This window comes from Vicugna pacos, chromosome 7 (assembly GCF_048564905.1).
Source record: "Vicugna pacos chromosome 7, VicPac4, whole genome shotgun sequence".
NCBI lineage: Eukaryota > Metazoa > Chordata > Mammalia > Artiodactyla > Camelidae > Vicugna > Vicugna pacos.
In genome coordinates this window covers 66608220-66622318 of record NC_132993.1, presented here as the reverse complement: position 1 = coordinate 66622318, position 14099 = coordinate 66608220, and the positions used below count along the sequence as shown (strand labels likewise).

General features: G+C 38.5%; 1 protein-coding gene across 5 annotated transcripts in view; it reads left to right on the top strand.

Annotated features, from left to right (window-relative positions):
- Positions 1–8854: 8854 nt before the first annotated feature.
- CROT (carnitine O-octanoyltransferase) overlaps positions 8855–14099 on the top strand; it is a 39143-nt gene continuing 33898 nt past the window's right edge. Inside the window, exons 1-3 of one of the 5 annotated variants that reach the window (XM_031679693.2) lie at positions 8855–9045; positions 9516–9605; positions 12156–12291. In XM_031679693.2, coding sequence (XP_031535553.1) covers positions 12177–12291 — 115 coding nt within the window. In that variant the 5' untranslated portion in view covers positions 8855–9045; positions 9516–9605; positions 12156–12176. Of the gene's footprint in view, positions 9295–9515; positions 9606–12155; positions 12292–14099 lie in introns of all 5 variants that reach the window. The other 4 variants (XM_031679692.2, XM_006211866.4, XM_031679701.2 and 1 more) reach the window with 4 other exon arrangements.

Here is a 14099-nt window from a genome sequence, read left to right as displayed (position 1 = left end):
ATTTGATGTACCCAAATCTTAAGGTTCTCAATAAATTAAAAAAATCTGTTAAAAAAAACTATTAAACTAAAATTAAAAAAAAACTATTAAATGTGTTCATTTAATCTTTTCCATGACTATCCCTTAGGCTACTGCCCTGCATTCATAGTTTCTGTAAATGCTCATATTTATTAGTATCAAGTATGCAAAGTAGAGTATCTGTTAACTCAGATTTCTGGATATTTTGGTAGTAGCCTCTTTTCCCAGAATCTGTGTTTTTAAAATACTAAATGACATTCTGCTTATTCAATTACCTGGTGGTGGGGGAGGGTACAGCTCAAGTGGGAGAGCGCATGCCTGAGGTCCTGGGTTCAATTCCCAGTACCTCCACTGAAAAATCAAATAAATAAATAAACCTAATTACCTCCCCTCTGCAATTACCTGGTAGCCATCTTTATTGTACTAATTAACTGTCGATGAGCGTTCTAAATAGTCTAGGAGAAAGCCTAGAATTTTACATAGTCTGTGTTTTTTTCCATGTCACTGTGACCTAAATGTTTCCTTCTGCTAAAAACTATATATTAAATGTCACTGTAAATGTTAAAAAAAAACATATATTTTGAGGCTCCCAAGCATTACCAGGAGTCTAAAATTGCTTCTCTGCAAAATACAATTTCTAAATTAACTGAGGCAAACAACTAAAGGAAGGCACAAAGGCTCCTGAGGCCTCTCCTCTCCCTCTCCCACGTTTTGAAGGCAGCCCCCTTGTGCTGAGGCCCCGCCTGCAGTGTCACCATCCCCCTTCCTATTACACCACCTCCTTTGCTACACCCTTGGCTTCCCCATCCTAATTTCCTCACCAAACTCTCCCTTTTCTCTGAACATCTCCCCACCCTCTCTTTTTCTGAGCCTATCAGAACCTGTTCCTTTCAAGTTGACTCTTCTGAGGATCCAAATAAACCCCAGATTTGTTATGTTCCCTGGACGAAGGCTGAATTGAGAGAATTTCCTAAAGTAAATGAGGAACCCCATGAGTTTGCTGAAGAATTTGACATAGTTATTCAAACTTACCAACCTGGTTTCTCAGATTTATATCAGTTTGTCCACCTGCTTGTGAGTGACAGTCAAGCCAAACACTGGATGAAACTTGCCAGATGGGAATATCCTAAACAAATTTAGGAAAAGAAACTGTTAACTTTTGGCAAAATGATAGAACACTCACTGAAAACCTCAGCTGAGCAATTATAATAGCTTTTCCTAAGCATGACTGAAACAAAATTCAGACTTGCACATACAAATCTGATGAAACCATTCACGACTATTATAATAGACTTCAGATTGTTTGTAAAGGAAATTCTGGTCTTCCTTCAGATACGGGATCCACTCAGGTAGCATTTAACTCTACGTTTATTTATGGGCTGAAATGGGATCTTTCTTTATGGTAAATGGGAACCAGGGTGGAATGCGAAATTACATCCATTCCAGATTTAATTAATGTGGCAAAGCAGAGATGCAAGTGACACATCTAAAGAAGGCACCAGACACTGACTGCATCTGCACACCATCCGACGACCTGAAAGTAAAGACTTCCCCTAATTGAAGCAGATGACATCTGACGAGAGAGCTTTCTGACGTGATGGACCAGGCTTGTCAGAAGTTCAGGATTCACCCAAATCTCTTTTTGTCTGAACTGACTCTGGATTGTTATCCAACTCATGATCTGAGTTTGTAACCTCACAGGCTGTATTAATTGATGGTGCATTTGGTTCCAAACTGTTCTCTTGAGACAACAATACTGTTTTAAAGCATCTCTGAAGTTTTGCTGTCTTTGTGAGAGTTCATCAGCTATTGCTTCATGTTTATTCCTTTACTGTATCTTTCCAATGTGCTCAATTAATTCTTCCAGTTTCTGTGTCCTCTTCCTGTATTCACCATTCTACTTTGCTTTCATGGCCACTTTAAGTGGGGACTTCCAAGAGGCATACATGTTTCCAGGTTTGTCTCCATAGGGAGAATTTTTCTCCCCTAAATTGGAATAAGTGCCAATAAATGTTCAGTTGGCTACCTTCAGGCCTAGAGTTCTGGGTTAGAACCATCATACAATTTGGAATTGTCATGTTACTTTTTATTCTGTACTTGCTGCCTGTCAAACCTTTGAAAAGTGATGAACTTAATAAAGAGGTGGTCTCCAGTGTTTATAATCTTGATATATATGGATTATAGATGGAAAATGCTTGTGAGTTCTCCCACCTACCCCTCCTTACTACTCAAATATGTCCTCAATAGACTTCCAATCCATACAACTTCCTCTGATGTGGGACATGACACCCAGGAAAGCTCCTTCCTGGCTTTGAGGGTCAACAGGCTACTGAATTAAGACTTGACTCTTGATCAGTGATGCTTTCAGGGAACGATCTTGATCAAAATGGTAAAATGTAAAAATTAACAAAGGGTAACCTCACTGAAATGGAGTCAGGAGGCCAAAAGGAGGGAGATTTCATGAGGTACCACTTGATGTCAGTTAAGGGAAGAACTGTCCATTACAGATCGCAACAGGATAATCATCAGCAGGAAAGAATCATCAGTTACCAGGACTCAGGAAAACATGCACATTGCCTCTCCTACACAGAATCAGCTACTCCAGCAATTCAGCCAATGAGGAACTGTCATCTCCCTGAACTCTCTTTTCTCCAATGGACTTTTGTTTAAAACAACTCCTCCCAACTTCCTAGTTTTTCCTCTATAGAATGATGTTCCTCTCCTTTTGTTTCTTGGGACTTTGTCTATCGCTTTTGCTACAGCTTACCTGCCCCGAATTGCAGTTCCTCTACTGTTTCTGAATAAACGCATTTTGCTGGCAAAGTATTACTGTTTTATTTTTAAGGTCAACAGTGTTTAATTAACTTCACTACAATTGAGAACTTATTTGTATACAGTGTCTATCTAAAGTCCCTTATATGTTAATATGTTTAGATGAACTTGATATGGTAGAAAAAGGATGCCATTACAAGGAAAAAAAGACAAGTGTGGTCTTTGAAGCAGAAATGGAAACCCTCCTTCAACTTCTTGATATTAAGAATGGCATGCAAACATCAGACCATCCTTTGAGTGCCTCTGCTTTATAATATAAGGATTGTCAAGAATAAAGCTACAATCACTGATGCTTGTCTCTAGGACTATGTAGAACATAATACCCTATCTTTTTGACATAATAGGGTACTTCAGATGGTTGATATGAGAATCCTTATTACAGGATCTTTAAAAAGTATTTGGTAATTTTAGATGTTAGAATTTAATTTTAGTCACAAGCATGATAGGCAAAAAACCAAACCAAACCAAACAAAAAACTGGAGCTCAAAACAGTTTCAAATTGTTAAAGGTGTTGGGATGAAACAACACAGAATAACATGACACCTTCCCTTCTGTATAAACCCATAAGGAAGTTTCCTTTGTTTGGTTTATGGTATCCTTTCTGATAACTTAAGGGGAAAAAAAAAAAGCAGAATGATGATTAAGTACCCTAAAGTATTTTAAATAATGCCAATAGCTTCAATATACTTTAAACAAAATATATGTATATTTTCAATAGGCAAAGCATATTATAAGGTATGATCAGAATATGAGGCATAAACTAATATGGAATACAAATTTCAAAAAGATATGATATTCAGTACATTACAAAGGCAACAAATTATAAGTTACCCTCAAAATCGAACATTTTTCTCTAAGTACCTAATGCTGATTGACAGACTGAAAATTTTTATGTTGTTAGAGGTATACTGCGTGTTGTTAATTATAAAAACATAACTAAAACTTGAAAACTATTCCTAAGATTAAAAAAGGTCAGGTTCAAATGTCAGCAAGCATGGTGAAACGTAAATCAGGTAGATCACCCGCAATTCCAAGGGGGACCATTTTCTTTTTTATTTTTTTAATTGGAATTTTATTTTATTTTTATTGAAGTTCAGTCACAATGTGTCAATTTCTGGTGTACAGCACAATGTCCCAGTCACGCATATACATACATATATTTGTTTTCATATTCTCTTTCATTAAAGGTTATTACAAGATATTGAACATAGTTCCCTGTGCTATACAGAAGAAATTTTTTAAAAATCTGTTTTTATATATAGTGGCTAACATTTGTAAATCTCAAACTTCCAAATTTATCCCTTCCCACCCCATGGGGGGCCATTTTCTCAGATGATTTTCAAAGTCAGTTTCTTGATAATATAATTGGTCTAGGGACATACGGCCCTTTGATTAAACCCCTACTAATGTTTCACTAGAGTACTCATCATCATACTATTTTTTTGGTTAACTATAGAGTACTTATTTAAGAATGAAACAAAACTGGCTTCTTTTGAGGATACACACACACACACACATATGTGATCTCTCTTGTTCTCTTGGATGCTACATAATGGAAAAGTTCCCATATACCCATTAATATGAATATTATGCAATATGTAAATTATAAAACTTGCGTTAAAAATATTTGTACTGAACTTTACCTTTGTGAGTAAGTTTTTTCTTCATAATAACTATAGATGAAGATGTAGATGATCTACATGACCTATATGTTGCTGTGATACTTCCAGTTCACTAACTAGATTAGACTGGTTTATCAGAAGCATAATATATATGAAAAGCCAGTATTTATGTACTAAATGAAACACTATTCTGAGGTCTGTAGCTATACTGTGAAGTGTTATGTCCTTGAAAATGCCAGAGATACAGACCAGACAAAATGATTTTGAAAAAGAAAAACAAAGTTAGAGGACTCAGACATCACATTTCAAAACTAAAACACTGCAGTAATCAAGACAGTGTGGTACTGGCATAGGAAAGACATGTAGATGAATCAAACAGAGTTGAATGTTCAGAAATAAATCATATCATTTATGGTCCACTGACTTCTGACAAAGGGGCCAAGCCAGTTCAGTGGGGGTAAGAATAGTCTTTTTCAACCAAACCGAACGATGAGACAACTGGATTTCCATATGCAAAAGAATGAATTTGGACCCCTACTTCCCACCACATATAAAAAGTAATTTAAAGTGGATCACAGGCAGAAGTCTAAGAGCAAAAACTATAAAACTCTTAGGAAAAAACACAGAAGTAAGTCTTCATGATCTTAGATTAGGCAATGACTTCTTAGCTACAAAAGCAAAATCACAAATGTTAAAAGACAGGACTGATTAGCAGGACATCAAAAGCAAAATCACAAATGTTAAAAGACAGGATTGATTAGCAGGACATCATTAAAATTTAAACATTTGTGCTTCAAAGGACATGCTCAAGAAAGTGAAGACAACCCATGTCAGGGGAGAAAAATATTAGCAAATCATATATCTGATATGGGATTTGTATCCAGAATATGTAAAGAACTCTTACAACTCAACAACAAAAAGACTTTTATCTAAAGATACACAAATGACCAATAAGCACAGGAAACGATGCTCAATGTCATTAGCCTTCACAGAAATGCAAATGTAGACCACAATAAGCGAACACTTCATATCTATTAGGGTGATTATAATAAAAAAGATCATTATAATAAAAAGTAACATTGTTACTGTTATTAGGGCATGAAGAAATTGGAATCTTTCCTTATCCAGTGCTGGTGGTAACGTAAAATGGTGCAGCCACTTTGCAAATCAGTTTCGCAGTTTCAAAAGATGTTAAATATAGAGTTATGATATGACTCAACAATTCCAATACTAGGTATACACTCAAGATAACTGAAAATATGTTCACACAAAAACTGAACACAAATGTTTATAGCAGCATTATTTATAATAGTCAAAAGATGGAAACAATCCAAATGTCCATCCACTGATGAACAGATAAAGAAAATGAGGTATATTCATATGGCATAACATTTTTCAGCCACAAAAAGAAATGAAGTTCTGGTATATGCTACAACATGGATAAATCTTGAAAACATGTCTAGTCAAAGAACCAGTCACAAAAGACCACATATTGTGTGATCCTATCTATACAAAGTGTCCATAATAGGCAAATCTATAGACCGAAAGTAGATTAATAATTGCATAGAGCTGGGGAGGTGGGAATAGTCTTTTTGGGGTGATAAAAATGTTCTAAAATTAGATTATGGTGATTGCATAACCCTGTGAATATAGGAAAAGCCATTGATTTATACATTTTAAATGGGTGAACTTCATAGTATGTAAATTATACCTCGATAAAGCTGTTAATTTTTTTAAATGCTATGTTCTGTTTAGTAATACAGACTTTTTCTGAGATACAAAGACACCATAGATATCTTAATTTATCCCTGGAATTTCAGCAGTAAATTTTTATGTACAGTAAATATCATCAAAGGCAACTCCAAACCAATGATTAGTTCTAGAAAGAGGTCCTTTGTATGTTCATCTGCTGTAGGTAGTGGAGTTAATTTTTTAATCTCGGATTGATTTTTTGGCATTCAGCATACTTTAATTTGCTATTGGTTGCTTCCCGAAGTGACCACCCATTTAGTGTCTCCAACCCCTATTAAAAAAAAGAAAAAACATCTCACAATTATTTCTTTAGTATGTTCATTTTATACACTGGGATAAAAGTAGATTAAAGATCTGTCCTAGAGATTAGAGCTATTTATACCACAACTCATGACTTCTTAGAGTCAGAAGTCTAATCAGTAAGCTAGCTATGTGAACTGAAATGTAAATATTTTTATTTTTGTACTTTTTATGGTGGAACTTACCCAGAATTGTCTGAGAGATTTTTTTATTTGTGGTATACTGAGAAAGAGCTATGTAGGACTAAAAATGAAAGATCTTTTATGGCAACTTAAAAAAAAAACTTATTATCACCACCTGCAGTACTTACAAGTTCTTCTCCAGAAAAATATTTTGAATCACAATCAGTTTTCAATCTTGGGACAACTTCTTGTTATCAATATGTCATGTACTAAAACAACTTATGTGCCAATTATCTCCCATTCTACTCTAAGAGATGCAAACTAGTTCAAATTTAACTTGAACAGAACATAATTTAGAATCTGCCATTAAAACATATATTATGTATTTTGAAGAAAAACAAATCACTTGTATGCTTTGGGGGATTATTGGTACATTTGCTTATCGGTATATTTTAAAAGATTACCCTTATTCCCACACCCAAGTCTCCGTTCCACTCCTTTTCATTCAATCCCATAGGTTTTTCTCTTTCCAAGAATCCACGAATCTTTACAGAAATGTCTTGTTCCCCTTTAAATAAACATTAGGACTAGGAGAAAGGCAGTGAAGCTAAGTGACCCTGAATTCTATGCCAGCCACAAGCATTAAACATGCATAAACTTTATGATGTGCCAAAACTTACTAGGAAGGAGAGAAAAAGGACAACGTTTTGAGTATTTTTAAAATTATTCTGTTTAAGAATACTATCTTCATAGTGGGAGAGGGTACAGCGCAGTGGTAGAGTGTGTATCTAGCATGCATGAGGTCCTGGATTCAATCCCCAGTACTGCCATTAAAGAAAAAACAAACAACTGATTACCTCCCCCAGCATTCTTTTTTTTTATGTAAGCCAATATATTATTCAGAACACAGCACTTACGTACTATGAGAGGAAAGTTCTTTATCACACTTTCAGAAATTGTTGCTACAAGTCTACAGTTCCCCACCTGAAGTTTTTTGATCTGATGTTTCAGAATTCAGAACTTTTATCAGAAAGGTGTGTCTGCCATATATTAAGCAACACATCCAGCAAGGGCTGGTGCTGCACTATAATTAGACACATTAATGTTTCTGTAAAGAACTTATGAATATTCACACCAAGTGTAGCTTCAGTTACAACTCAGGTCAGATTTTACTACTGAGGGAGTAAGGAAAGACAGAAAAAGGGCTGGGACCTGTAATGACATATTAATTTAAAATCCTATTATTTATACCTGTCAACCAGTTCAGGACCAGTAAACTATAGGTCTTTTCTTCCACAAATACGAAAGTGTGTGTTTAAAATGGAAAATGAAGCAGTATATTTTATTTCAGGACGTACATGTAAAATAGATTTGCCTGTGAAATTAAGTTAACTACATCATGATCTTCCTCTAGAAAGTTTCCTCTGGTTAAAAACTCCATTTCTTGGTGCGACAGTAAAAGATAGTAGAAGTACATCAGATCAACCTCAAGTGGGCAGTGTGAGCATCTCTGGGGCTTCAAGGACCTTGGGCAGTGGGAAAACTTGTAGGACAGGGTGGCCCTGGATGGCGCAGATGGCTGCAGCACATCCACGCTGGACAAACTTCAGCTTAAGTGCATGAAGGAAAAAGAAAGGTCCGGTAGGGATTTATGTGGTTACTGTTCTCTTGCTAGGACACGGGGTGAACAATAATATTCCTTTTAAGGTACAAATTCTTGCTTGGGGGCTACAAAAAGCGTCACACTAGGGAGTGGGAAGAGCGATCTGTAAGCCAGAGTTGGTGTTAGTAGAGGAAAGGAAACAGGGCGTCGAGTGTTGCAAAAGTTGGGTGAAAATGGGCCATCTGTTCCAGAGGCTGAGGTACCTGCGTGAGCGGAGCGCCGCCGACCCATAGCCCCCGCCATGCCCCGGGCAAGACGCTGTGCTCCACCTGTGGCAAGCAGTTAACTGCTGCCTGACAGGGTTTGGACTCTTCGTCTTGTCGGTGGAGGTTTTCCCGGGCCTGCAGCGTAGAAACCATGTCCCCCCCGCCTCCCCCGGGTCGCGGACGTCCGCGGGTAGGGGGACCGGCGTCCACCAGAGCGCAGGCCCGGCCCGCCCCCAGCTTTAAGTACGGGGCGGGACCAGCCAATCCTCGTTCCTCAGTGACCGCGGGGTGGGACCCTCGCGGTTTTCCGTCCAATCCCGCTCCTGGGCGGCCGCAAGGAAGCGGGTCGGCACAGCTGTGGGTGGTGGAGTAGGTGAAGAGCGAGGAATGAGGGTCAGCCAGCCGGCGAGTCAGCGCTCCTCCCTCCCCTAATCCTTAGTGGGTGGAGAAAAGTTAAGTCAGTAGAACGGAGTTGAATAAAGTAAAGCGGCGGAGGCTGTCGTGTCAAGTCAGGCATCTTGCCTGCTCAGGTCAGAAAGCTACCCTTGAGGTTGGGCCGCTACGCTGGTCCTTCGTCGTGCTTGGTCGGATTTCTTGGCGGCTTCTTGAGTGTTTTGAGCTGCCCTTGTCTTAGTGGGAGGAGTCTCCGAGCTCTCGTCGCGCTCCGCTCCTGTTTCTAGAGCCAAACTTCGAACTTTCGCTGCCGACGGGGCGCTGGCGCCAGATACTCGGGCACCGGGAGGTATAGTGTTTCCCGTGGACCTGTCTGCTGGAAGGAGGTGCAGTTGTCCTAGTAGTTAACCTAACTAATCCTGTGGTAATTCTCATCCATCTCTTTGGCAGATGGACTTTTTGCTTGTGTTTGCTGTGATTCCCAAAGTTTGAGTCTTGGGGCCTCCCAACCCCTAGGTTGTCTGTCTTCCTCGGTCGTTTACCCTTTTACCAGTGTTTGTTAATTTTACCCCCTGCAATCATTGAGCTGGTTTTTTTCTCCCCACAGTCACCAGCATAATTCAAACCCCTGTGATCTCAAAACAGAATTTTTGCAACAAGCTCCTGGTAGTCCTAAACAATTCATCCTGGTGTTCTGGTATGTGATAATCAATTTATTTTACTTGTTTTTCCTGATTCTGTTTTCCAGTTTGAGGTTGTATCTTACGGCTTCCAGGAAGCTCACGGTAATTAAATCCAGCGTCATCATTTTCTTAACGCATTTATAGGTTCTTTTGGAATTCTATTATTTAACCTTTGTGGTTGAGAATTCAAAACAACTAATACTCCTTGAAAGAATCTGATAATTCATATTTTTAATGTGTAGATTTTGGTGAGTTAAGAATGTAGTGGGTATGAAATTGTAGTCTTGAATTCAGTGCCCTAGAGTCTATTAAGTGGCAGGGATGTATACAGAGAATAGCTTATCTTTTCTGTGTGTGTGTATTAGTTTCCTGTTCCTGCTGTACCAATTTATCACAAGCCTAACAGTTAAAAAAAACCCACAAATTTATTAACTAGCAACTCTATAGATGGGAAGTCTGGGTAGGTTTAGCTGGATACTCTGCTTAGGATCTCACAGAGCTAAAAAGTTTGTTGGTTTGGGCTTTCTGGCAGCCCTAGGGGAGAATCTACCTCCAGACTCACTGAGGTTGTTGGCAGAATTCATTTCCATGCAGTTGTAGGGCTGAGGACCCCATTTCCTTACTGGCTGTTAGCTAGGTCCTCTCTCGTTTCTGCAAGACAAGCTGCATTTTCAAAGCCAGACAGCACCTCCAGTTCTTTTCAGACTTGTAATCTCCCTGACTTCTCTTCTGCCACCACCTGGAGGAAGCTTTCTGCTTCTGAGGGCATAAGTGATTAGATTAAGTCCACCTGGATAATCTCCCTAATTCAAAGTTGAAGGCCAGTTGTGTAATAGCACCGTCACAATCAAGGAAGTGATAGTCACCTCATGTTGATAGGTTCTGGGGATTAGAAGGAGTGGAGTCTTGGAGGCCATTCATAGGAGTTACGCCGAGTGTGATGTGGTTGTCTCAACCAGATTATTTTTGTAATGTGACTTTGCAGGTATTAAAAAAATCCTAACAACTCTAATTACGTAATTATTCTCTTTACAGATATGAAAGTTCAGTGAAAGTTACTTGCTCAGAGACACATGGCTAGAAAGTGGCAGGGTTGGTATTTGGACCCAAATTTACATTTCTGTTAGATGTAAAGCCCCGTTACAGAATGTCAAAGTGAAGTTCAGACAGTCATGTGGTAGGAAGAAGCTGAGGAATTAGGAGATCTTTGTTGTACCTCATTTTTGAATTCTCTCTTTACATTAGTGGTGAAGGCTAAGCTCTTCTCCCTAACAGAGAAAGCCCAAACTAAAGTTTAAATAAAAGGTTTTTGTGTTATTTTGTTTTTCCCCCCATCTAGAGGAAGAAGTCTAGGGCCAGTAGGAAGATTCTGACAACCTGAATGTATGGCCTTCATAAATGGGTCTCAAGTGCTGTTCCAGTTGGCACTTTGCCTGCTAGGTAGGCAGTGAGAAGGAGGGAAAGCCAGGGAGAGTGAACACGTGTAGTTCTTTACCAGGATCTGATCTGGAGGCAACATAGACATGACAAAGCCATTCTGAGCACCAAGGGAGGGTAGAAAAGATGCAGCTGTGTGGCTGTATGCCCAGCTGAAACTCAGGATTCTGCTAAGAAAGAGGTGGAGAATGTTTATTGGCTGAAAAACGGTCTCTGCCGCACCATTGTTTTTGGTAATGTTTTATTCTGTAACTTTCTATGACTGTTTTATTTGGCTTTGATATTAGTCTTAACAAGGAATATTTGAAAAGACAGGCAATTCCTATTTAATATTAATGTTCCTTGATTTCTCAATTGCTATTTTAATATATACTTTATAAAGGCTTCTGTGAGGAATCTCTTTTTTCATTCACATTTTGTGTTACTTTGATTTCTCTAATGAAAATTAATACATTTGTGGAGAATGTCCCAGGTTGCTTCGGGATACATGAAATCATTCTGTGTAGGCGTCACACAATTAGGTTCCAGTTGTGTGGAACCTGTCATATGATTTGTGTATTTTGTAATATTTTATAACTCTATAATTGGATGACTCTTCCTTACCCCTTCATACTTTGCTGTTCAGAGTTCTTCCTCTCAGCCCGTTACCTTTTCTACATATATGAATTCTGCCTACTGCAGGGCCCCTCACCCACTGTCAGGTAGCCTTTGTATGGGGGAAGACTGTGGTCAGACAGATCTGGGTTTGAGTTGTTAGTTTGACCTTAGGCAAGTTACTAAATATCTGAGTTTTGACTTATCTGAAATGGCAGTGAATTCCCTTTTAGAGCTGTTATGAAGATGAGGGAGATAGCATATTTTCTGTAACACTTGCTTGAAGTACTTGGCAATTAGTAGGTGTTCAGTAAATGGTAATTTTATTGGTCCCACTGATCACTCCTTGACCTCTTGACACTTTGATTCTACACTTTTTTTTAAATTGGTTTTCTCTCTGACAAGTTTATAAATTCCTTAGGGGTTAGGCCCAAGTCCTGGATATACTGTAGTCCCTAAATGTTGATGTCATGAATTAGAACTAGCCTCTAAAAGAATATTTGAGATGGAAGTTATGGGTTTTTTTCCTTTAGTGTTCCTACTGTGATTGCATCATGGAGAATCAGTTGACTAAATCAACTGAAGAACGGACGTTTCAGTACCAGGATTCTCTTCCATCACTGCCTGTTCCTTCACTTGAAGAATCATTAAAAAAATACCTTGAATCAGGTATGTTTATAATCTTTTAGTGTATATTAATGTTGTTAGCAACTTAGCAAACTATAAAATTGTTAGAAGTTGATGAGTGTCTAATTGCTTTTTCCTCTAGGCTCGTGATAATTAAAAGTGTCCTTAAAATGCCCAAAACACTGCTGTTTCTCTCATGTTAATTTTTCCATAGTTTGAATAGGCGGTACTATTGTGCTTACAATAAAAAGTAGTAGTCTTCTGCCTCGTTCCCCACCTACTGCAAACCCCACTCCCTTAGGGAAGCATTTTCAAATATTTTATCTGCTTCTTGTGTTTACCTCCGGATTTAAACTAACATTCTTATACTACTACTTCTTGGATTATTTTAGTTGTAGATATTGTAAATTCGTTCCTAAAAAGCTGTGGGTTTAGTTCTCCTGCAAGCCCTAAACTCCATCTTCCCTTCCCAACATTTATGCAGTCCAACATATCCACATTTTCCCTCTCATTTTCTCAATGCAGCTGTACAAAAATCACCATTTGGGATTAAATTAGTATTCACCTGATTTAAATCAGAATTTACGCAAATTAATTGCCCTGACCATTGAGGGTATATGGTTATGCAATTATTCTCAAGAGAACCAATTGGTGTATAGCACTTTTATTTCCCTTTTGCTGCATTTTTTGTTTGTTTTTCATTTTTCGTTTGTTTAGTTGGCTTTGTATCCATAACTAACTCATTCCCAAATACACTGAAAATCCCTGAGTACATATTAACACCTAAGAGATACTCTCAGTTTCATTTCTTCTTGGAGACATCCCTGCTGGGGCTCTCACCCCTCTACAGTTAGCGTTCTGTTCTCTGACTGGACTGCCGTTACCCTGGGCTTTCCTGCGGCCATCATCCTGCCAGTTCTCGTCACCTCTCTCTCGTGTTGGATTCCCTGGCTCCTGGGTTCTGGCTTCCTCTTTCTGTTCCCTTACTTTGGTTTAATACATCTCCAGTAGCTACTTGAGAAAGGGTGTCTGGGAGGAAAAGAAACTCCTTAATGTATTTATGCCACCCTCATACTTGATTGTTTGGCTGAGTATAGAATTAGGGTTGGAAATGATTTTTCTTTTAAGTTTTGAAGGCACTGTTTGTTCCTCTTGAAGTCTGATGCCATACTGGTATTTGATGTAAATGTGTTTGGAAGCCTTGTCTTTATCTCTATTTTTCTGAATATCTCAGTAATATCTCTTTGTGTGTAGGTTTTTCATTTATTCCTCTGAACACTCAGTAGGTTCTTTTAGTTTAAAAAGTCATGTTCTTTATTTTAAAATATCATTGTTTTGATAGTGTTCCCCTCCCTTTGCTCTTTCTCTCTCTGAAACTCCTCTTTTTTTTGGGGGGGGGGTCGGGGGTTAGTAATTAGGTCTATTTATTTATTCTTAGAGGAGGTGCTGGGGATTAAACCCAGGACCTTGTGTGTGACAAGCATGTGCTCTAGCACTTGAGCAATACCCTCCCCTCCTCTTTCTAGAACTCTTACTACTTGGATCTGCATCCTTCTGAGTGAAACTTTTAATTAAAAAATTGTTTTCCTTTCATTGTTAGTGACTGTTAGTGCCTGTCCCTTTTTGGTCTGTTTACTGTTTGATGTATCAATCTTTTGTTCTGTTCTCTGACTCACATGAGAGACTTTCCTCAACTATCTGGCAAGACATAGTCATTCATGTTTAAGAATCACACTTAAAGGCTGACTGGAGCTCTGTGTGCATGGGTGGGGCTTGGCAACTAGGAGATCTTAGAGTGAGCCTTGTAGGGTGAGAGGGCAGAGATCCAGCAGTTCCATTAGGACATACCC